The 25,931-nt window shown below is 42.1% G+C and overlaps 1 protein-coding gene across 1 annotated transcript in view; it reads right to left on the bottom strand.

The window, feature by feature from the left end:
- The window catches only part of ryr3 (ryanodine receptor 3), a 399,971-nt gene that overhangs the window by 130,727 nt on the left and 243,313 nt on the right, over nucleotides 1–25,931 (bottom strand). The window contains exons 47-55 of the mRNA XM_067991361.1: nucleotides 24,764–24,933; nucleotides 23,943–24,163; nucleotides 19,910–20,000; nucleotides 18,626–18,766; nucleotides 11,106–11,269; nucleotides 9,963–10,041; nucleotides 8,706–8,795; nucleotides 4,690–4,827; nucleotides 3,275–3,340 (exon numbers count right to left, since the gene is read on the bottom strand). Of these exons, the coding sequence (XP_067847462.1) occupies nucleotides 3,275–3,340; nucleotides 4,690–4,827; nucleotides 8,706–8,795; nucleotides 9,963–10,041; nucleotides 11,106–11,269; nucleotides 18,626–18,766; nucleotides 19,910–20,000; nucleotides 23,943–24,163; nucleotides 24,764–24,933 (1,160 nt within the window). The remainder of the gene's footprint in view (nucleotides 1–3,274; nucleotides 3,341–4,689; nucleotides 4,828–8,705; nucleotides 8,796–9,962; nucleotides 10,042–11,105; nucleotides 11,270–18,625; nucleotides 18,767–19,909; nucleotides 20,001–23,942; nucleotides 24,164–24,763; nucleotides 24,934–25,931) is intronic.

Genomic DNA, 25,931 nt, shown 5'->3' on the forward strand with positions numbered 1-25,931 from the left:
CACACAGATTGCCATTTTTGTCCCTAATGGGCCCTATTTTTTCCCTAGTTATCCTCTTACCCTTAATATACTTATAAAACATCTTCGGATTTTCCTTTATTTTGCTCGCCAGTGTTATTTCATGGCCCCTCCCTTGATCTCCTAATTTCTTTTTTAAGTATCCCCCTGCACTTTTTGTACTCCTCTAGGGCTTCCTCCGTCTTTCGCCTTTTGTATCTGCCAAAAGCCCTCCTTTTTTTCCTAATCCATTCTCGTATATCCCCTGACATCCAAGGTTCCCTGGAGTTCTTGGAACCACCCTTGACCTTTACGGGAACATGTTGCCATTGTATGGTGTCAATCTCCCTTCTGAAAGACTCCCATTGCTCCGATGCGGATTTTCCTACAAGCAGCTGATCCCAGTCCATTTTGGCCAGATCCTGCCTTATCCTATCAAAATCGGCCTTCCCCCAATTTAGAACCTTTATTTCCGGCCCCTCCCTATCCTTTTCCATGACCACCTTAAATCTCACCGAATTATGGTCACTGTCACCAAAGTGCTCACCTACTAGCACTTCTTCTACTTGCTACCACAAAGAGTAGTTGAGGCGATTATCATAGATGCGTTTAAGGGGAAGCTAGATAAACACATGGGAGAAAGGAATAGAAGGATATGCTGATAGGGTTAGATAAAGTAGGGAGGGAGGAGGCTTGTGTGGAGCATAAACACCAACATGGACCTGTTGAGCCGAATGACCTGTTCCTGTGCTGTACATTCTATGTCATTTGAGTAAGGATTCCAGTATCTTTCCCAGCTCCAACTTTAAGCTAATTGGTCTATAGTTCCTTGGACTTGTTCTATTTCCTTTATTAAATATGGGAATCACATTAGCTGTCCACCATTCCCTTTTCTAATGAATTTTTATATATGCGTAATAGTGCCTCTGCTAGCTCTTCCCTAACTTCTTTTAATATGCGTGGATGCAATCCATCTGGACCAGAGGTTTTATCCTCTCTAAGTTTGATTAGTTGATCAATTATCTCCCCCCTTTGCACCCTAAATGTCTTTATATCTTTTTTGATCTCTTCTTCTAATGTCATACCCAGCATATTAGTCTCCCTGGTAAATACTGAAACAAAGTAATTATTTAATATTTCTGTCATTTTGCTGTCATTATCTGTGAGTTTATTGCATATATCCCTTAGTGGCCCTATCCTTATCCTGATTTTTCTTTTGTTATTTCTATGTCTGTAGAAGTTTACTATTTCATCTTATATTCCTTGATAATTTAATTTTGTATTTTCTCTTTGCATTCATAACTGTTTTTTTGACCTATTTCCTAACCTTTTTGTTATCCTCTCCTTTGTTGTCTATGTACTTTAGTTCCAATTTTGCCCTTATTTCTTTATTCATTCATGGTGTGTCATTACTGACGAGTTTGATCTTGCTTTTTAGTGGGATATATTTCTCCTGGACTCTATTGATCACCATTTTAAATGTTTCCCACTGCTGTTCTATCTCTTTGTTTGTCATAACATTTTTCCAATTTATTTTCCCTAGTTCCATTCTCATGCCCTGAAAATCAGCTTTTTTCCAATTTATTACTTTTGACTTTGTTTTTGCTTATGCCGTTCTTAATCTTTATCTTAAACCTTATGATGTTATGGTCGCTATTGCCTAAGTGTTCCCCTACACTTACTTCTCTTATCTGTTTTGGTTCATTTCCCACTACTAGATCCTGCAGTGCTTCCTCTCTAGTTGGGCTTTTTACATATTGGGTAAGAAAGGAATCCTGCACACATTGTAAAAACTCCATTCCCTGTAACCCTTTACCTACCTTTTCTTGCCAGTTTAATTGGGGATAGCTAAAATCTCTCATGTTTATTATTCTATGTCCTTTACTCATTTCACATATTTGCTCACATATTTCCTCCTCCACCTCCTTTCCACTATTAGCTGGTCTATAGTAAACCCCTATTACCGTGATCAATCCCTTCTTAACTTTTATTTCAATCCATTTGGATTCTGTTTCTATCCTTCTGTTAGTTATGTCCCTTTTTTCTACTACCATTATGTTTCTCTAATTAGTGCAGCTACTCCAATCACCACCCCCCCCCCTTCATCCTTTCCTATCCTTTCTGATTTTGTTATAACCTGCAATATTTAGTTGCCAATCCTGTTCTTTATGTAGCCGTGTTTCAGTTACTCCTACTACATCTGGTTCCTCACTACGGATTATTGCCTTCAGTTTCCCCATTTTATTTTGGATGCTATGTACATTGCTGTACAGGCAGGTAAATTCATCTTTAATAGTTGTTCCTTTTACTTTATTTTTAATAGTCATTTTATACTTCTGTTTTATAACTGTATTTGTTCCTCGTTTATGTTAAAATCGATCCCAAGAGCGTTTGAGTGCTCAGCACTTCTGGCATTATTTGATATATTGATTGCCAGATCGGTAAGGCTACTGATTTCCAGCATGGACGGAATGTGATCCCAAAACACCAGTAAATTTCCGAAATACAATAAAAATTAAATTGGACTTATTCAGTCACTATTCAGCAGTGGTCCTGATGATGGTCCATGAGTGGTCTAGTGAAATCCAGACTGAAAGTCAGTGAGTAGGTGTCATTTGGCATCACTGTGATGTCTTCTTTCATCTTTTTGCTGATTGGGAGGAGGCTAATAGGGTGGTAATTGGTTGTTTAGAATTATTCTGTTTATAGTGGATAAGTCATACTGGGCAATTTTCCACACTGTTGGGTAAATACTGATATCATAGCTGCACTGGAATAGCTTAGTTAGGGGGACAGCTAGTTCTGGTGTACAAATCTTCAGCACTAGAACTGCAAAGTTATTACAGCCTGTAGCCCATAGCCTGCTTCTTAATGTCACATGGATTGACCAATACATATAAACCAAAATATATTTCATCAGTCTTTTTATCCATTACAAATTGACTTTGCATGGTGAAACTTCATGTCTTCTGGATTGACAAGATTAGTGGGCATGCTATGTGAATTCCAGTAAGCAATTCAGTCTGCTCAGGCCTTGGACTTCACTAACTCAGTATGGTTGAGAGTAAAATATTTGTCAGAGAAGTGGTTTGTTTATGGAAACTTTCTCATCAAGCCTTTTGTTTAAAAATGATAGTGGAGAAAACTTGAAATATAGTGCAGACTGATGTCTAGTCTGAACAGGGCTTTAGTTGAGAAGAGTGGTAGATGGTGACCAGAGGGAAATGCAAAAGTAGTCCACGTAGTCCATGAAAATGCTTGATTGAACGCCACTAACCTGAATCTCTCTGGACAGCAAAGCATTAGACAAGTCAACAGGAACAGGGGTGTATCCTCCTGAACTCTGCAAGAAATGAATCAAGAAATTAGCACTACAAATACAGTATAATTTTCATTCTAAATTTGAAACATTTACATCAAAGCACCTGTACAATTATGACTGACAGAATATTCAGTGAAAATACCTCAACTATTTCTTTTATTTATGGTACTTGCCATCATTTGTCTGAAATGTAAAGGTTCTGGATGTAGTGAGACATAATGGACTCAATTTTAAAATGGTGGCTGGATGGCAGTGGGGGGGGCGGTGGGTCAATGGGGACGGGGCAAACCCGACGAATAAAAACTTACCTTTCCCCACGCGATAGCGATGTAATTGATGGTGATTAAAGTTGTTTTCGGGTTTCATGCCTGGCAGCCAGCATGATTGACAGGTTGGCTGCCGACAGGAGTTGCAACGCCGGGGTGGTGGGTGGGGTGGGGTGGGGGGGAAGAGAAAGAGAAAGAGAGACACGTCATCCGGCACTGGAACAGAGAGGGGGGGAAGAGGGGAAGACTGGGGGGAGACGGAGAGATCGGGAGGGGAGGAGAGGGGGAGATTGGCAGGGGGAGACATCGGGAGCTGACAAGGACATCAGAGAGGGGGACATCGGACATTGGAGTGGTGGGGGGGGGTGCAGGTGACATTGGTGGAAAGGTAGGTTTATTTTGTTTTTTTTAAACTTTGTGCAATGGTTTTTTATTTAATTTATTTTGTTTATTTTTGCCTGATCCGGCCCTCACCAGGCGTAAATCGGAAACTGTGGGAAAGCCGCCCAGGTAAGTTTAAAATCGTTTTAACTATCTACTATGTCAGAAATAAAGTACCTTAAGTACATTTGCTTTTTTAACTATCATCCCACCGGCTTTAATTGCCGGCGGGACTTCTGCATTCGGGAGGCGCGCGCGCACACAGGCGGGTCTGTGGGAAACCCGGAAGTCGGTGGGTTGGGACCGGCTTCCTCACCCGCTCGGGATTTTCCCAATTTTCGCAGCCCCCTCGCCCCCAATGCATCTGAATTTTCATTTGAAAATCGGGGGCCAATATATCCGAATAGTTTGTTTAACACTATTGGTCTGATTGCATATCAATTCTAAAGTCACCTTGTTATTAATTCAGCAAGGTAACTGATACACAGTAATAAAATAACTACACAGCAAGGGCCTGCAGGGTGGCTAATAGATGAATTCAAATAAATGATGTACGGATCAATTGCTTATACATGGGAAATGATCAAATCAAACACACTGAAAGTTATATGAAAAATTGAATTTAATGTGTAATTCCTTAAAAGTTTTCCCGCAGTATGCCATAATGAAGTCCTAGGAACAGTTTCAGAAGATTGAACAGGACATGGAACAGATTTGCTATACCTGAGAAACCCTGCGCAATTTCTCGCTTTCTAGGTGCTGGATCATGGCCTCACTTTCTTTTGTCCTTTCAATGTTCCAATTCAAAGCCAGCATGACTTGAAATGATTCCTTGGTTGGCCAGCGATATAATTCTTTTTCCTGTTAATTCAAGAATTGTTCATGTCACATATTTAAGACTGCATTAGCAAAAGTGCAGAATTGATCCTTAACACGTATAACTCCCCACAAGTGCCAAATATTCACAGACTGTACTACTATATTTTCAAGAATACAAACGGAGTTCAAAATTTGTTGTGAAGGTTATTCTATCGTCATAGCAACACAGACATTGAGGGCTCGAATTTAGCAGGCCTGCGGGTTCCCAGCGGGTGGTCCTCCGGGAGCGTGGTCAACACGCTCGGCGAAATTAGTGGGTTGCCCACGCGATCGTGGCAGGCAACCCACTAATAGGAATCAATTACCTGCTCCTCCGGGGTCCACGGCGCTGGCCTGCGCGTCGGTCGGGCTGCGCATGCGCAGTACGATCTGTCAGCTGGAGGCTCTCTAGTTAAAGGGGCAGTCCTCCACTGACAGATGCTGCAACCAATGGGACAAATTGCAGCATGGAGCAGCCCAGGGGGAAGGCTGCTCCCAGTTTAATGATGCCTCACCCCAGGTATCATCAGATGGGGTGAGGAGGAGGGGGAGGACACAGATCTTCCCCCCGGCGGGCGGGAGGAAGCGGTCTGCCTCTGCCACCAAGAAGGCCTGGCTCGAGGTGGCAGAGGGGGTCACCTGCGCCACCAACATATCGCCCACCTGCATACAGTGCAGGAGGCGCTGCAATGACCGCAGTAGGTCAGCCGCAGTGAGAACACGAAGTCTTTCCCCTACACTCAGTCTGCCACAACACTGTCCCCACCCCACATCTCCTTCGGCACCGCCAACACTATTCTGTCACATCACCCTTCATACCCACTCAAACCCCATCCTCATCTTACCTCCACCTACTCACCTCGCCAGTACTCATCCTGCCACTAACACGCAACCCAATCCTCATACAATCTCATTGCTCCATCCCATACTCACCCTCTCGTGCATCTCCCTCACGGCCAGCCTCACTCAACCTGCCACCACCTGTGCTGCAGCCACAGGGCATGCATCACATATGTGCAGTAGGCAGCTTAAGGCAAACGTCTCGTCAGCATGAAGGGGGTGCACAAGGGTGTCTGAGGGTTTGTCATGGGTGTTACCTATATTGAATTTCAGAGCAACAAACAGCACACATTATATTGACACCACCACTGCCATGTCTCCGCGAATCCTGTCCGTTGTGTCCAATAATGCCCGCTCCTGGGTATCACTATGAGGACCCACCACCGATGCCACCCATCGTGTTACTGCAGAGTAGGTGCAGGTGTATTTGCAGGGCTCGTCCACGCAGATGACTGAGAGACATCGGCGGTGTAGCCGGCTGCACCCTGGAAGGATGCGGAGGAGAAGGTGTGGAGGGCAGTGGTGACTTTGACAGCGACAGGTAAGCAGTTGGTGCTGGGGCCAGCCAGGAGCAGCTCGGCATGAAAGAGGCTGCAGATCTCCACGACTACATGTCGAGCGAATCTGCGCCTCCCTGTGCACTGCTGCTCGGAGAGGTCCGGGGAGCTGCGCCTCGGTCTGTGGACCCTGTGGCGAGGGTAGTGCCCTCTGCGACGCGTCTCTCTCTGCGGTAGCCCTCCCTCCTGCTGTGCAGGTGGGCGTGCAACAACACCGTGTTGGGGGGATCCACGTCTCTGCGGCGGACGGCGTGGACTGCGAGGCTGCTGGTGCTGGTCATGCTCTTCGTCCTCCGAGGGTCTCCACACACCACCCAACTGGCAGGTGTTGGTCTGAGGGGTTGTGCAGGGTAGGTGTGTGGTTCCTCGGACTGGGGCTGCGGTTTCGTGTCGGTCTGTCCTCTGGCTTGGCGGGGGGTGGTGGAGGGCAGGGGTTGCCCTATGTGACGCGGTGGCCTCCTGCGTGGGTGAGGGCTCTCCCCCGTGGAGTGCACCTTGGCACCTGCCACAGGCTGCTGGCTGCAACACGCCTGGTTGAGGAGGGACTGTTTCCCCCAGTGTGGGAAACTCACTGCCTTGAACCGAAAATCCCACACTTCCTCTTTTGACAGCTGCTTCAGCTCATTAACTGACCTCAACAAGCAAGGTAAGTACTCTCAAGTGGAACCCCGCTGGCTTTAATTGCCTGCGGGATTCCCACCAGCGGGGCTTGCACGCGCAGCCCCGCACGTCAGCGCGGTACCCGGAAGTGGCCGGGATTTCGTCGCGATCCGGTCACGTGACCGGATATCGGGATTTTCGGGGCCACCCCGCTGGAAACCCGCCGGAAATACGATCCTAAAATCGAGCCCTGAGTGTTTTAACAAAAAATGATTTTTTTCTCCAATAAACATCAATATGTTTAAATAGTAAATCCTGCATTATATTAAATGATATAATGACAGTTCAGTCACAATACAGAATAAGGATCAGGTGACTAACAGCTGACACACTGTGGCGAAGGATCATGTCATATGATCAAGCCTCATGGGATTTTACCCTAAATCAACGAGGGTGGTTTGGCTCACAAGTCAATTGCAAAGAAAAAAGGCAAGCAATCTTTAAAAATAATCCAAGTTACCAAATTCAAAAAGAACTTTAAAAAGATTTATTTAAAATGTCTTAACATTTAAAATGGCTTAACAAGCTTAAAAAAACTTACAAAACTGTTTTGTAACTGTTGTTATCAAACATTTATCATATTGTAATAAATATTCAACCCAGTATTTTTTATGCATTTCAAAATAATTAATATATAATTTTTAGAGAGATTTTGAGTGTTGTTTTCAAAGGAACCTGAGAGATCGCTCACTGTACTTACAAAGAGGTGGCTAGCATTTGCAAAATAAGAAACTTAAAGCTTTTAAAAACACCATTATATTTTTAGAAAAAGCAAAAATCAGCCTAAAAAAATGTGGATTGGCAATGTGTGGGTGAATCCTGCTTTTATTACATCTGACTTGGCAGTACCAGTGAAAGCTAATGTCAAAGAAACACACTATATGATGAAAAGCTATTCATAAAATTCAGTGTACTAATCACAATGCTGTTAAAAATTACAACACATGCAATATATAATTCAACATACATCATGCTCTAATGTACACCAATCCATTTTTCTCTAATTTAGTGTGGGGGAAAAAATTAGCAAGTATGTCATTCAACACACTTTAAGGCTCCAGCCATAGCTCCATATCACTGTTTCAAAATACAAATAACACTGCATGTCAAATAACATAAGAAAAGATGAATATCAAAAGATGGACAGCAGCAGTAGGGAGATTTTTAAAAATCTGCAAATCAGTCATCAACTATAAGCATCAGTCAAAAACAAAATAGCTTAACTTTTGCCAGAAGCAAAATGCGCCCTTTTAATTGTTAGAGTAAACATTCCTATTTTGAAAGACGGTTTAATAATAATCCAATACCTGTAAGTGAATCTTAAACCAACAATTAAATTTCAGGGTTCACAGAGCTGGCACACATGCTCAAGCTCTGCTGTCATCGACAACAGTAGCATCTGCATCCTTTAACTACATTCGTGTCCAACAATCATCACTAGATGCACCAGAAAACTATTAACATGCCAACTCATAGGTGTTTAAGATCAGAATAAATAGAATTACTCGTCTGTTAATTTTCTTCTACAAATTTGTTTTCGGTCAGCCAGGTATGGAACACACAGAAAACCCACTACAGTTTTAAAGCGTTTGCAAACCAAACTATTGAGAAATCCATGCAGGTAGGAGTTCTTTTTGCCTGATATGAAATGCACGCTTTCTCAGTAGAGACACCCCTCACGTACCTAAGTCCAAGAGCTTAGGTGCAAATTGGCAAGGGCCAAGACTTAATAGTAGTACTACTGCAGTTTAACCAACTAAAACCATGCAACCTACCAGCAGTAACAACCCAATTTAAACACAAACACTCTTTAATATCCCTTACCCTTTCTGTTAAAGTTTTATATGGCCTCAGTAATGGATGAGTCTTCATATTTTCATTGACTGTATCACTATATGTCCACCCATTTTGCATCTATAGAACAAGAAGCAAAACTATAGCTCCTGTGTTGAAATACACAGACATTACTTTGCATTTGATAAAAGTTGCGTATCACAAGCAGTTCAGGGCATATTTCTGCCCCTCTTTTTTAGTAATATATTTAGATTTCCACATTACTCCGCGCATGACAAATCCTCAGGTTTAAATTGGTACTTTATTTTCTTAATAGCATTCTTTTCATCACTCCTATCTTCAATGAACATTTGCTGCTTCTGATACATTACCAGCTCTGGCAGAACAAACATTGCATTTGGCCCTTAACTCCAACAGAAAATCCATAAAGACTATCTCTGTACAGCACAGCCCTCATTAGAATTTGATATTTATTTGGCTTCCAAAGTCTGACTGTTCAATCATAGCAAGATAACGGTGATGGTGACTGAAATATTAAATTCATGATAAAAAAAAGACTAGGTTACAAATTTGATTGAATTTGCTGAGGATACCTTCTCGGGTTCAGTGGCGACAGTCAACTTCCATAAGCATCTTACGTTTATGGGAGTTGACTCATGTTGCCCTATATCTACTTGCATGATAGCGTAATCCAGAGATAACAACAATGCCCCCTTGTGACGTGAACTGGCTTTCACATGAGTACTTCTTCAATCTCTTCGGAGGCAAACCGAGAAAACATTTGGTAAGACAAGGCTTAATATGAATTGATAAGCTGCTTTATTTCAATTAGGTGTACATAGAGAACAGTAATTATGATCAGACTCTCAATTCAAATCAGTACAACTTATCTTTGTGCAATAATACAAAAATAAAGCACACACCACTCTTTTCTACATCAGTGGGTCATCTTATTTATTCAAATAAGTTAACTTCTAAATATTCTGCAGCATTTCTAATCTCTTAGTCTCTTTTAAAAAGTTGAATACCACAGCGGCGGTGTCTCTGTTTTATCTTTCTTTTGCTCATAGCTGAAAGGGATCAAAGACCTAGAAACACACTAGATGTGAGGTGTTTATCAATTGCTGAGAACAATTACCACTAGCATATTAAACATCCGTCATCTAAGTGCCTTTTTTAAAAAAAAATCTTAGACTACACTTTGCTTTAAAAACCCAACACTAAAAGTAACTATTTTTCCAACTCCTTTCTCTGAACAAAAATCCAAAACCTGATCCTTATCATTACCTTTTCAAAAGCCCACTTCTCATGTAGATGTTCTGCATATTTGTTGACAATATACTCCAACTTCTCTGGAATTGAAATACTGAAACACAAGAGGAAAGATATTATAAAAGGCCTACTTTAAATATATTTAAATGTTAAAAAACCTCTAAGTTGAAAAAGTTTTATTATATAACTTGATTTAATAATATTTAGTAACTATTTTCAATGAGACTAATGAAAGACTACCAAATTTGGCCAAGATCTCCTCCTCCCCAGGTATTTTCTGGATGGGGTAGTAAGCCCTTTATTTTATTTCATTGCTGGCGGGATTCAGGTGTTCATAAATGAAATAAAGTTATGTAGGAATCTGCTGAAGCAGATAAGTTTGGGTTTGATACATTTTCTGACAAAATCATTGGCTGCAATTATGAAGAATACACACAACTGGACACCAGCAATTTATGGTTTTTTGTACAAAATACGTTAAATGGCTTGAGTGATTTTAAGGGCGTCTGAATTGCCCTCAACATTATCTCTCCTTTCCATATTTGAAAATCTGTAATGGTTGCTAAGTAACTCCGACTGGCACAGATTTGCAGAAAATCTGTGACTTTACTGGTACATATACACCAAACAGTGACTCTCACAGACTCGTTCCTCTAGTGAAATCATCAGTACTTGCTATTTAAACAAAAATATTTCAAAAGAATTCTAGAAATGTTCAAACAAAAACAAAGGATGTTGTAGGAAATTACAATAAAACTGTTTGGCTTTAAAGAGGTACTAAGCGTAAAACTCCCTTTAAGGAATACATCAGGATTTTTTGATATAAAAACATATAACAAAATAAAAGAGACAATTTTTCAGCCTGTTGAAATCCTGTGCTTCCCACATTTTTATAATTCTGTTCTACCATTTGACAAAACCATTCTATATGAAGTTTAGAATTGGAAAAATTGTTTTAATAGATCAATGGATTTTAATATTCCAAGGTTTAATCATTGTTTTCTAATGTGAAGAGACAACACATAACCAGAGAAATGTGAGATATTTTCCCAAACCTATGTTCAGTAAAGGATCAGATGAAAATGTGTGACAAACAGTAGGGTTTAATTGTATGGGAACCACATTTAAAGGATGCTGTTACTTATTTCAGTGCCATACTTAGAAGTGTTGATAGGTTTCGGGTCAAAGTTGCCTTCGTCATCCACTGAAGTCTGTCCTTCCAACGCAACTGAAAAACTGGAATCCACATAGTCGGGTGACAGAGCCCCTGCTATGGCACTCAGGCACGGCAAAGCCATTTTACAGAGTTCGGGGTTGTATTTCTGAAGGAAAGATAGCGACTCATTAGAGGGCCACAAGGAAAAACACACAGGATTGTCAGTAGCAGTTATGTTGGGCTCGATATTAGGAGGGAGGCGGGTTGGCAGCGGGGGGTCGACTGGGTGCGTGGGTAACGCGCCCAGTGAATTCGGGGTGCTCCCCACGCGATCGCAGCCTAATTGAAGGCACTTACCTTGGCTTCCAGGTTTCGCGCTGGAAAGCTGCGCAGTGGGCGGACTGCGCACCCGCATCATAGGCTGTCAGTTGGAGGAGCCCTATTTAAAGGGGCCGTCCTCCACTGACTGATGCTGCAGAAAGGAGCCAAAATTACAGTGTGGAGCAACCCCGGGGGAAGGCTGCTCCCAGGTTTAATGATGCCTCACTCCAGGTCCTACTGGATGGGGTGAGGAGGAGGGGCAGGACAGAGATCTTCTCCCTGGCGGACGGGAGGAAGTGGCCTGCCTCTGCCACCATGAAGGCCTGGCTCGAGGTGGCAGAGGAGGTCACCAGCACCACCAACATATCGCCCACCTGCATACAGTGCAGGAGGCGCTTCAATGACCTAAGTAGGTCAGCCGAAGGGAGTACATTCACTCATTCCCCTACACTCCGTCTGCCACATCACCGCCCCCACCCCACATCTCCTTCTGCACTGCCAACATTACTCTATCACATCACTCCTCACTCCCATTCAAAGCTCATCCTCATCTTACCTGCACTTACTCACCTCGCCAGTACTCATCCCGCCACTACCACTCAACCCAATACTCATACAGTCTCATGGCTCTGGCTCACACTCACCCTCTCATGCGTCTCTTTCACGGTCAGCCTCACTCAACCTGCCACTACCTGTGCTGCAGCCACAGGGCATGCATCAGATATGTGCAGTAGGAAGCATATGGCAAACGTGTTGAGAGCATGAAGGGGATGCACAAGGGTGTTTGAGGGTTTGTCATGGTTTTTACTTATATTTGATTTCTGATCAACTCACATTACATATTATATTGTCACCACTACTGCCACGACTTTGCAAATCTTGTCTGGTTTGTGCAATAATGTCCTTTCCTGAGGATCACCATGAAGACCCACAACCAATGCCACCCAATGTGTCACTGCAGAGTGGGTGTAGGTGTATTTGCCTTTTGTGCAGACGACTGAGAGACGTCGGCGATGTCCCCGGTGGCACCCTGGAAGGATGCAGAGGAGAAATTGTTGAGGGCAGTTGTGACTTTGACAGCGATAGGTAAGAAGATGGTGCTCGGGCCAGCCGGGAGCATCTCGGCATGAAGGAGGCTGCAGATGTCCATGACTACATGGTGAGTGACTCTGAGCCTCCGTGTGCACTGCTGCTCAGAGAGGTCCAGAAAGCTGAGCCTTGGTCTGTAGACCCTGTGTCGAGGATTGTGTCTTCTGCGACGCATCTCAGACTGCGGTTGCCCTCCCTCCTGCTGTGCAGGTGGATGTGTCACACTGTGTTGTGGAGCTCCACGTGTCAGAGGTGGATGGCGTGGCCGGCGAGGCTGGTGATGCTGTTTGTCCTCCGAGGAGGTCATGACTGCAGCTATGACAGCCCCTATCCGGAAGATGTACGTTTGAGGGGGTCCGCAAGGTAGGTAAATGTGTCTGCACACCGGGGTTGAGGTTGCAAGTTGGTGAATTTTATTGTTAGGAGGAGGGTGGTGGAGGCCAAACTTTGTCCCAAGTGACAGAGTGGCCTCCTGCAATGAGTGGGGGTCTCCCCGTCCCCGCACCTGTCAAATGGATCTTTGCAGCTGCCACAGGCTGGTGGCTGCAACATGTCCATTTCAACTGGAAGTGTTTCCCCCAGTAGGGGAAACACGCTCAGCTGAGATGAAAATCCCACCCCTCCTAAAATATTCTATAAATCAGGTCTGCTAACGATCTGAACTATCACATTAATTGCCTTAAGTGGGATCCCGCCGGCTTTAATTGCCGGTGGGAGTCCCGCATGCGGGGGCTGCGCGCGCATCTAAGCACGTCACTGGGGAAGCCGGAAGTGGGCGGGTTTGAGCCGAGTTCTGGACCAGCCCCGGGAATCCCCGATTTTCGGAGCCCCCTCGCCACGAGCCCATTGAGTCCACAGCACAGAAACAGGTCATTCAACCCAACAGGTCCATGCCGGCATTTATGCTCCACATGAGCCTCCTCCCTCCCTACTTCCTCTAACCCTATCAGCATACCCTTCTATTCCTTTCCCCCTCCTGTGCTTATTTAGCTTCCCCTTAAATGCATCTATGCTATTTGCCTCAACTACTCCTTGTGGCAGCATGTTCCACATTCTTATCACTCTTTGGGTAAAGAAGTTTCTCCTGAATTCCCTATTGGATTTATTAGTGACTATCTTATATTGATAACCTCTAGTTTTGAACTCTCCCACAAGTGGAAAAAAGTTCTCTATTTCTACCCTATCAAACCCTTTCATTATCTAAAGACCTCTATCAGGTCACCGCTCAGCCTCTTTTCTAGAGAAAAGAGCCCTTGCCTGTTTAGTCTTTCCTGATAAGTACATGTCAGTATTCTGGTATCATCCTTGTGAATCTTTTTTGCACCTTCTCCAATACCTCTATATCCTTTTTATAATATGGAGACCAGAACTGTGCACAGTACTCCAAGTGTGGTCTAATCAATGTTCTATACAAGTTTAACATAACTTCTCTCCTTTTCAATTCTATCCCTCTAGAAATGAACCCCTGTGCTTGGTTTGCCATTTTTATGGCCTTATTAACCTGTGTCGCTACTTTTAGTGATTTGTCTATCTGTACCCCAACATCCCTTTGCACCTCTACCCCATTTAGACTCTTATTATCCAAGCAATATGTGGCCTCCTTATTCTTCCTACCAAAGTACACCATCTCATACTTAACTATATGAAAATCATTTGCCAATTACACGCCCATTCAGCAAGTTTATTAATGTCTTCTTACATTTTGACGCTTTCTTCCTTTTTATTAATTACATCCCCCAATTTTGTGTCATCTGCAAATTTTGAAATTGTACTTCCGATTCCCAAATCCTTAATGTAAATCGTGAACAGTGGTCCCAGCACTGATCCCTGTTGAACACCACTTCCCACCTTTTGCCAGTCTGAATAGCTACCCTTAACCCCTACTCTCTGTTTTCTGTTTTGTAACCAGCTTGTTATTCATTCTGCTAACTGTCCCCTGACTCCACCTTAGTCATGAATCTACAGTGCGGTACCTGATCGAAGGCCTTTTGAAAATTCCAATATATTACATCTACTGCATTACCCTTGTCTACTCTCTCTGTTACTTCTTCAGGGAATTAAATAAGTTTGGTCAAGCATGACTTTCCCTTCTGGAATCCGTGCTGATTATTCTTTATTGTATTTTCATTTTCTAGATGTTTTTCTATTACATTTTTCAGTAACGATTCCATTATGTTTCCTACCACCGACGTTAAGCTAATTGGTCTATTGTTCTCTGGACATGTTCTATTTCCTTTTTAAATATAGGAATCTCATTAGCTGTCTGCCAGTCCTCTGGCACTATTCCCTTTTCTAATGAATTTTTATATATATGTAATAGTGCATCTGCTATCTCTTCTCTAACTTTTTAAAATATTTGCAGATGCAATCCAACCAGACCAGGGATTTTATTCTCTCTAAGTTTGATTAATTTATTAATTATCTCTCCCCTTTCTATCTTAAATTTCTTTATATCTTTTATGATCTCTTCTTCTAATGTTGTGCGCACCTTGTTAGTCTCCCTGGTAAATACTGAGGCAAAGTGACCGTTCAATATTTCTTCCATTTCGCTCTCATTACCTGAGTTTATCTTGTGAATCCCTACGTGGCCCGATCCTTATCCTGATTTTTCTTTTGTTATTTATGTGTCTGTAGAATACTTTACTATTTTTTTTATATTCCTTGATAATTTAATGTTGTAGTTCCTCTTTACTTTCCTAATTGTTTTTTTGACATCCTTCCTAACCTCTTATTCCCTTTTGTTATCATCTCCTTTATTGCCTATGTACTTGGAGTATGCCTTTCTCTTTGGTTACAAGTTGGAAGCAGAGGCATCCACTGACATCTGTTTTATAGAAGTGAAGACACAATAAAACAAATAGTAACTGCAAATAGTGTGTTAATGTCTACAATTAAGCATTTTAGAGCTGTTCAATAAATGCCAGCAATGTATGCACAGAGCCTATATTATTTATGCAAACACTATAGAAGTACAATGGATAGCCTACTAACTTTTTTGAATACTATTTTTGATCTTCAAAATGATAATCAGATGTTTAGTTTATTGATTTTGTGGTTTTTATAGTTATTCAGGCCAAAGATGGTTTGTAACAAACTCAAATTAGCGTTGAAGCCTATTAACTGCTCCTCATAAAGCATTTATAGTAGGAAACAAAAAACTAATGGAAGCAGAATTTGGTGCCTGTTTGCCACTATTAATGTTTCCAAAACACAATGTAAACAAAAAATGAGCTCGATAAACAGACAGATGAGATAGATTATTTTTCTAATATCAACTGCTGTATGGTAATCCTTGCAGACCATTTTGATTCACTATTTCAACTTTTCCTCAGCTTCAATCACTTAATAGCCATTCAACAATATGCTGTCATAAACAATTAATCAATTACTGGGCAATATCTCAAGGATATTTGATTATATGTCAAAACAAATTATTCTACCCTCATGAGGATTAAAGGTGAGGCCACACTGAGAACATTGCATGCTACTTTGTGCACCCTACATTTGAGAGGACATCAAGGCATGGTACAGAATTTCATGAAGAACAAGCATCATTCTGATGCTTGGAGTTCTAACTTATAAAGAGAAGTTCACGTAACTCAACTTATTTTCACTGGAGAAAAGATAATTCAGAGGAGGCATGATCAAGGTCTTCAAGATTTTGAGAGGCATGAATAATATTTAAGTAGCTTATTTAACTTAGACTGTCGAAGCAAAACTAGAAAACATGAAGAAGAAATGAACAAACTCACAGCAAGACTCAAGATTAGAAGAACTTTGCCCCGATGTAATAATGTGTAATACACCAGATATTGATGCTTTGATTATGCTAACTCCTTTAATACTAGATAAGCACCTGGTTAAAAATGAAACTGAAAGTTATACAAATAAGTAGACATTAATAATCAAATCTGTTACAAACTATCATACTTCCTGTGCTAATAAAAACAGAAAATGCTAGAAAAGCTCAGCAAGTCAGGCAGCATCTGTGGAGAAAGAAACAGAGGTAACGTTTCAGGTTGAAGATCTTTTGACGAAATGTTAACTCTGTTTCATTCTCCACAGATGCTGCCTCACTTGCTGAGCTTTTCCAGCATTTTCTGTTTTTATTTCAGATTTCCAGCATCTGCAGTATTGTGCTTTTGATACTTCCTGTGCTGCTGAGATCATGGAAGTGCTATCTGTGGAATGCAACTGGTCAGGATTGAATAATAGCTTATAATGTTCAGGTTGAAATCTTGCAACTTTGCAAGGTTAAATTTTTCCATTAAACCAAGGTCCTTGTCTGCCTCTTCTAACGTTTCTAACGTGTCGAAGATCCGCTGAAATTACCTGAAGAGCAGAGAATTCTCCTGGTGTCCTGACCAACAGTCCTTCCTCAATACCACAAAAAAAGATGAACTGGTCTTTCACCTCTTTGCTTTCGTGGAATGTTCCTGGCATAGAATGATTGCTGAATTTGCCCACATAATAAAAATCACTGTGCTCTCAAAAGTAATTAATTGCGTGAAGTGCTTTAAAATGTTTCTGAGAAACAGGACAAGGTACTATATAAATACAAGCCTTTCCAAAAAAAAACAAATAATTGTTGAATCTGAAATTCTTTGGGAAATTTCAATGATGTGATATAGTGATATTTAAATGCAAGTCTTTCCTTTGTTTTTTTAAATAAACTGCAGAAACGAACTGCATTTACCATGCATTTAATACAATACTAGAAAGGCAACAGTGGCGGTACCAGGACCACTGCTTTTTTGATATATATTAATGACTTGGACTTGGGTGTACAGGGTACAATTTCAAAATTTGCAGATGATACAAAACTTGGAAGTGTAGTGAACAGTGAGGAGGATGCATTTTGGTAGGAAGAACAAGGAGAGGCAATATAAACTAAAGGGTACAATTCTAAAGAGAGTGCAGAAACAGAGAGACCTGGGAGTATATGTGCATAGGTTGTTGAAGATGGCAGGGCAGGTTGAGAAAGCGGTTGAAAACGTATACGGGATCCTGGGCTTTTTACATAGCAGCAAAAGCAAGGAAGTTATGTTGAACCTTTACAAAATACTTGGTTCGGCCATAACTGGAGTATTGTGTCCAGTTCTGGGCACCGCACTTCAGGAAGGATGTGAAGGTCTTAGAGAGGGTGCAGAAAAGATTTACTAGAATGGTTCCAGGTTTGAGGGACTTCAGTTACGTGGATAGGCTAGAGAAGCTGGGGTTGTTCTCCTTGGAACAGAGAAGGTTGAGAGGAAATTCGATAGAGGTGTACAAAATCATGAGGGGTCTAGACAGAGTAGAGAGAGAGAAACTGTTGGCAGAAGGGTTGAGAATCAGAGGACACAGATTTAAGATGATTGGCAAAAGAACCAAAGGTGACATGAGGAAAAACTTTTTTACGCAGCGAGTGGTTATGATCTGGAATGCACTGCCTGAAAGGGTGGTGGAGGCAGATTCAATCGTGGCTTTCAAAAGGGAATTGGATAAATACTTGAAGGGAAAAAATCTACAGGGCTACGGGGAAAGGGCGGGGGAGTGGGACTAACTGGATTGCTCTTGCAGAGAGCCGGCACGGGCTCAACAGGCCGAATGATCTCCTTTTGTACTGTAATCATTCTATGATTCTATGGTACATTGATTCAACTACCAAACATATCAAAATAAGGGTAAAACTGACATAATCCTTGGATTATGTGACCAGTAACTTCTGTACTACTTTTAAGATCAAATCTTCATTACCATTTAAGGGAAGGGCAAAGTTAAACAGGAGAGAACTATATGGAGAAATATTAAAAGGTCAATTATACGTGAAAACAATGTGTTAGACAAGAGGAACAGTAAGTTGTTTTATAATATAAGAGTCGATATAATTGACCTCTGACCATTCGTTGACCTATGTTGGAAAGTTTGAGTTCATTTTTTCACCAACTTTCAATCCCCAGTTTTAGAATTTTGAAAATCCCTTTTGAGTGGATTTTTTAAAAATTACATTCCTGCTCCAGGTTTACACATACCATAAATCTAATTTACAGCTTTGACCTTAAATATCATCCCTTTTAAGCCTGAGAGTTGGGCAACATTTAATACAACTTAAAGCATGTATGGTAATTATTACCTTTGTAGAGAGTGAATTCAAAATTCCCCAGAACAGCTTTTTGGTGAGGTGCAATTCTTCATCAGAGGCACATCCATAACTGCCCCACCCTGATGCCAAGCAATAGTACTTCCAGCACTGCTCATAGTGACTGGCTAGAAGCTGTAATTGATAAGCGAAAATAAGTCTATAAGTTTTATAGCAGAAGAAACACAATTACAAAATATACAATTTGACACTACTGGGCTGATTTTCTGAACATGTGCTACTGATAGGAAATTATGGGCATGTGTATTTGGAAGATGTATATTAGATGTTATAAGGTTAAATGGGTGCTATACCACACTTTGTCGCTCATAATAAAATCATGAGTAGTTATAGGATGCTGATTTTCTAATCTCCTGTTTTCTGAAGCCCAATATTCAACAAGTTAATACAGAGGAAATGTTAACATGGTGATAATGTTCAGAATCTAGGGTCCAGATTTTCTGAGCGTTTACTGCCTGTTTTTTGGTGGTCTCTGAACAGGGCGGGTGTGGGAAATGTGTTGGGCAGTGATTCTGCCAGTCTCCACCGCCTCTTCTGGGATTTCCTGCTGGAGGTGAATGGCAGATGCTGAATACTTGTATGGGTTTATACAAGTTTAAACTTATTGAGGAATAGTACAGCATCCAATGTATTTTCCATCGTTGTTGCTTTAACAAAGCTGGGTGTTAGAAATGCCATTGTTCTCCAGGTGTTCAGCGTCGCAAAGGCAGTGGAGTGGGGTTTTAAAACTTTAAGGGGCTGCACAGCGCTTGATGCAAAGCTGGAAGATTACATTTTTTAAAAAATGTAAATGTTTTATTCTTAACCGTCACCACCAGTCACGGCTACACTTGCCCAAGTACCTGTCTCCCCACCTGAGGTGGGCAACCCAGAAGGCCCTGAAATACCACAGAGAGCCCACCAAAAATATTATAACTAGCTTAACGCTGGAAGATCCACCAGGCTAAGGGTGGTGGCAGGCAGGTGGGTGGGTGTAAAGGCTGCACTGTCACAGATCCATTGAGATTTCTGCTGGATCGGAAAATCCAGCCCTAGATGTCTTCAGAATACTTTGTAAATACATCAGTGCCAGAATATCAATATTGCAGACACATTTATTTTCATTATACTGACAATTTGAAGGTATCAGTTTGGAATGCCAATCCTTCATTGGATACTTGGACATGTGACTTGATCGAACATTGCTTTTCAATGAAATAATAACTATTTTCAAGTGTATCATTTTTATCAATGCAAGACTACTTTTTGCATATATACCTTTAATGGCATTTGACAGTACTCGTTAAGAAGGGGAACATCAAAAACAAAGCGGCGCAGAAGTGGTTGCAACATAGAAGGTTGAAGGTATCTGCAGAAGAATAGAAAATGAGAGTTACATATCATAGAGAAACATGTGTTCATAGATACGGCTTCTTTAGATATATCATCGAAAACATTCACACATTTTAAAAATTGCAACATGGGTGGCATAGCATCATGGCTTGCTAGTAGGCAAATTCATGCTCATAATTCCTACATGACATTAGTTGGGAAGAGACACCATTGTCTCACAACCTCCCTGCATCTAGGTACAGGGCAACATAGATCTGGCAGCACTTTCCAGTCCTCTTGGCTATGCTGATGCATAGTGTTAGAAGACCTAGAGATGAGCAAATAAGGACAAAGTAAATACTTTCAGAAAATACTGTAAAGGATATTCTTACTTGAGCATCTCTAGCAATGGCTTCTTTTCCTAACCCTGCATTGATGCCTTGAGTTCCCCAAGAATGCATTCTTGACTCTCTCCTCTCCCTCATCTACATGTGGTCCTTTGGCAAAATCATCTGCAGACATGGGGTCAGCTTCCACATGTACACTGGTGATGCAAATAGAATTCAATCCGGAGAAGTGAGAGGTAATGCATTTGGGGAGGGCAAACAAGGCAAGGGAATACACAATAAATGGGAGGGTACTGAGAGGTGTAGAGGAACAGAGGGACCTTGGAGTGCATGTCCACAGATCCCTGAAGGTTGCAGGACAGGTAGATAAAACGGTTAAAGCGGCATACGAGATACTTTCCTTCATTAGCTGAGGCTTAGAATATAAGAGCAGGGAGGTTATGCTGGAACTGTATAAAACATTAGTTAGGCCACAGCTTGAGTACTATGTACAGTTCTGGTCATCACATTACAGGAAAGATATGATTGCACTGGAGAGGGTGCAGAGGAGATTTATGAGGATGTTGCCAGGACCGGAGAATTTTAGCTATGAGAAAAGATTGGATAGACTGGGGTTATTTTCTTTGGAACAGAGGAGGCTAAGGGGAGATTTAATTGAGGTGTATAAAATTATGAGGGGCCTCGATAGAGTGGATAGGAAGGACCTATTTCCCTTAGCAGAGAGGTCAATAACCAGGGGGCATAGATTTAAAGTAATTGGTAAAAGGATTAGAGGGGAGCTGAGGAGAAATTTTTGCATCCAGAGAGTGGTGGGTGTCTGGAACTCACTGCCTGAAAGGGTGGTAGAGGCAGAAACCCTCATCACATTCAAAAAGTACTTGGATATGCACTTGAAGTGCCGTAACCTACAAGACTACGGACCGAGTGTTGGAAAATGGGAATAGGCTGGATAGCTCTTTTTTGGCCGGCACAGACATGATGGGCTGAATGGCCTCCTACTGTACCATAAATTTCTATGATTCTATGATGCAGCTCCACCTCTCATGATCCCTTTATTGGCTCTATACTGTCAGGCTGCTTGTCTAATATCCAGTCTTGGACGAACCATGACTTCCTCCATCTAAGTATTAGGAAGATTGAAGACATCCTCTTTGACTCTGTCACAAATGCTGTATCCACACAGCAACTCCATCCTCCTTCCTGGCCGCTGTCTCACGCTGAACCAGACCTCGAGTTTCCAACACCACATCCTCTTCATCACAAAAACTGCCTACTTCCACCCACATAACATTACCCGTCACTGTCCCTGACTCAGCCCATCTGTTGCTGAAACCCTCAACCGTGCATTTGTTATCTCTAGACTCTACTGCAATATTCTCCTTACCAGCCTCCCATCCTCCAACCTCAGTAAACGTTAGCTCATCCAAAGCTCTGCTGGCCATGTTCTACCCCACACCAAATCCTGCTCACCCATCACCCCTATACTTGCTGACCTATATTGGTTCTCAGTCCCCCAATGCCTCAAATTGAAAATTCTCATCCTCGTGTTTAAATCCCTTCATAGTCTTGTTCCTCACTATTTCTGTAACCTCTTTCAACCCTACAAACCACCCGCCCCAAAAGTCTCCCCGCCCACCCGTTGGGCATGATATTATCCTGGAAAAACAGGAGGGCTGGAAGCCGTGGGCCTCCATTTTTTCAGGTTTTGTGATTTTAGCCTCTGGGGGCCGGGATTCCCAGGCCTTCTCCTTCACACCGTGTGTGAGGAGGCGAGAAGGCCCGAAACTGCAGGTAAGTGCGTTTATAGCACAGTTTGTTCCCCCAGGCCCAGCAAGCCTATCTGCAGCGACCCCCACAACGATCGCCGACACCCCCCCCATAACAATCGCGACCCCCCCGCCCAAAGATCATGACCCCCGATCCTGACCCGCTCCCCCCAGTGACTGACCCCTCATCCCCCTCCTGATATCCCCCAATCCCCTCCCCCCGATGACTGATCCCCAATGACTAACCCCCCCCCCCCCGATGACTGAACCCCGATGATTAACTCCCCCCACTGGTGACCCCCCCCGCCCTCCCCCCACATCCATCCAATCTAAGACTTACCTGAACACTTACCACTTCCTTGCTCTTTTCCCATCCGACTGAGACCAGCCCGTCAAAATTGTAAGGACATCTGGGAAACCCATGCTTCTGGGTTTCTTGTCTGCAATTCGACCCCCCTGCCCCCATCCCGGCTTCGGCTAAAATGATGCCCACTGTGTCTTCAGCTATCTAGGCCTCATGCTCTGGAATTCTCTCCTTAAACACCTCTCCACCTCCCTCTCTTCCTTTAAGAGCCTCCTTAAAAGCCACCTCTGACCAAACCTTTGATCACTCCTCTTAATATCTCCTTATTTGTTTCAGCATCCATTTTTGTCTGTTTATGCCTCTGTGAAACGCCTTGGAACATTTTTCTACATTAAAAGCGCTGTATAAATGCACATTTTTATTGTTATTGTTATCAGTGATCATCCAAAAAGAGAGTCACTGAATGTTTGTGTGTCCCAGTTAGTGCTCCTGTGCAGCGAGTGTGTCCCTTCAAACTAGAAGGCAGTATTGCTGGAAGAGGAAGGAGCTAGTAAGCAAATAGAGGGTCCTGTTTGCATCACTTTAGTGTTGATGTGGTTCAAATTTTGGATGATAGAGTTCTGATTGGTTGCAATAGATCAATCACATTATAACTTGCTTGATATGATGCACGCTTCTAAATTAGTACAACTTTATCCATTCTCAGAAGCCCACCTGTTCTGCTGGGAGTTTACAGACTAAAGGTAGCAGTCAAAATGGGAAGAAGTGAGATCCAAAATTCTGTCAGTCTTCCAATGCATTGGGTCATCGGAAAAAAATACTTTAAACATTAAAATCTGATTATTCTGGACAGTCCAGGATGCTTGAAAGGTGTTCAACCAGTAGTCTTCATGAGAAAATGGGTGCTAAAATTACCAGTACTCTGATTGTAGGCCTTTTTAATGTCTAAAAATGACAGTTCCACATAGAAATATGCCATTTCCTCCCAGGTTTGCCATGTCAAAAGCACTATGGCCCCAAAAATCCTTGGGTCGTTGGGATCAGCCTGGGATCATACTGAACAGCTGTACTGATTTGGCCTATGCAAGCACATTCCCTCTTATTGGAGGGAATTTTCAACTTCACTGCCTGAGCAGTGACCTGGTGGAGCAGATTGCCCATTGAAATGAACAGAACGCTCGGCCAGGTTACCGTCTCGGCAGTGACGTTGAAAACGACCCCCATTGTCTCTTGTGAACATTCTAAGATTAGGGAAACTCTTAAACAGACTCTGTCTTCATGAAAAAACTGTTTGGGAAATCTTTTATGTTGGGGCGGGGGCGGGGTGGGGGGGGAGGGTGTAAAAAGGAATCATCTGTCCTTTTCATTACAACGATACATGCAAGTAACATAACAGTGTGCCTCAGCAAAATTTACCTCACCCAACCATGGGGTTGTTAACAAACAAGACAGACTTGGCAACCCCTTATTCTTAAAAATGGTGTTCTTCAAAGTATGCAAATTTTAAAAGATCGCTAGTTGTGTTTCTGAAGACTTGAAAATAAAAGTAAAGATATCTGTACCGGCATATGGATAGCAAACATTCTTCAATTGACTCTCTCTGGGCTTTGGTAAGGCAATGTCCTTTGGATAGTCTGTAGATTGTGTGCAGTATGGAGTCTATCAGAGAGGCAAAGTGTTCAGTCCCAGCAAAAAGAGGTGCGCATCTCGTCAGCAGTGGAAGTACCGCTGAACAGATATATCTGTTAAGAGCAAGAGCTGTCTCTGTCGTACTTAAAGTAGCCTGTTGGAATAGAAAAACAATTATTCACAGAAAAGCACAATAGACAGTAATTTTGCTTTTGTTTAAATTAGTGAGCTTATATAGAACATGAAGCAGAAAGAACCGCTAGTCTGAATTTTTCACATTTTCATTTTATCATCATAAGTTGTGGCTCCGATCATTACATTTTCTTCAAAGGCATATTAATCATGACTAAGAATACAGTACTTTAAATTATTCTAATTAGAGATACTCTACAGATTCAGTTTAGGCTGATTAAAATGTGGACTTTCTGCTCTAATTCAAATCCCATAAATGCCTCTCATCTAAGCAAAGTCCATTGGTATGTGTTTCTGGCTGTATTTGTTCTTGCCTGTACTGTACAATTCACGGATATTAATTTGGATGAAGTCCAACATACATCACCTCTCTTTAAAAACATTAATTCACGTGTCAATCACTGGTCAATTTAATGAGCACGTAAGGCGTTTACAGTCAACTGAAGAAAGAATGCACTATCTACTATGACAAATATTAACTGTCCAGAGGACAAAGTACACTTAACAGGAAATCAGAATGCGCACAGCGTTGCTACAACTAATAACAATCACTTTTACTTACTGGTTCAACAGAGGTGGATGCTTTTAAATCAGGTAAAAATCCAACTTCCAGCAAATGAAGCAGGAAACTTTGGTTCTCAATACCATAAACACGGTCCAGAAACAGTACCATGGGTGCCTTGTGATCAGGACAGAAACTTGCAGACATAGGTGGGTCAGAAATAGTTCCATCTGCCAAGCCACCATAATGTAGTTTCAAAATACTGTTTAACAGCACAATTTGACAAAATAGTTTAAGATTTTCAGAACTGTATTAAACATGATCAGATTACTGACAAAAGCCCAATAAACAATTAGGTATCCAAATCTTTGTTTTCTCTCCTCTTCCTCTCTTGAAGATATTGACTCTACCTGGGGTATGGGTTGATAGGTCACTGTCACCCTTTGATGCCTCACCCAAGTGTCAATTCTTCATGTGTGATCCTAAACAAGAAGTGTCCAACAGGCTATTCAATCATGGAGAGGGAGGGCTTGGCATCACAGCCAAACCCAATCCTAATCTCACCTTAAGTACACACAGGAGTTTCCAGCAGGTATAACAACCAGGAATGGGAACACTGTCTAATTTTCCCTTCCTTAGCTGGATTGCTGGGACCAATTGTGGTGCCCTGACTAAGATCACCAAAATCAGCACAGGCCAAGGAACAAACAAGACACGGGATCTTCTAGTCCGAATGACTGCATTTACCGCTTGAGGTACTAGGGGAGTGCACATCAGTAATTCTGACACCGTCCTCAAAGCCAAACGAAAGACCAAAGAGAAGGAGGAAATAGACACATGTGAAGGACGAAAGAGACAACAAAGTGAAGGAGAAGAAGGACAATAGAAAGAAGTAATGGAGTGGAAGGAGAGAAAATATACTTTTTGCAGACTTACCAGCAACAGCATCTTCAAGAAGGGCTGAGTTTTTTGTTGAGAACTACTGAATTAGTTAACTGTTGGTGATGTTTAGACATGGTACCCCAGCAAGCAGTGAGTACAGGTGGCTTAAAAATACAAAGCCAAAATATTTTGCTCCAATGAAAGTAGATATGTTCACCTCCAACCCCTCCCAAAAGCTACAGTGGCCACACTTTAGTTGTGCTCATTTCCTGCTGATACCTTCGGCCCACTCCCCATCTAAAAGCATCTTCACAGTCTCTTCAGCTATGCTTTCTCGGCCGAGTCT

Source organism: Heptranchias perlo, chromosome 10, assembly GCF_035084215.1.
Source record: "Heptranchias perlo isolate sHepPer1 chromosome 10, sHepPer1.hap1, whole genome shotgun sequence".
In the NCBI taxonomy this organism is placed as follows: Eukaryota; Metazoa; Chordata; class Chondrichthyes; order Hexanchiformes; family Hexanchidae; genus Heptranchias; species Heptranchias perlo.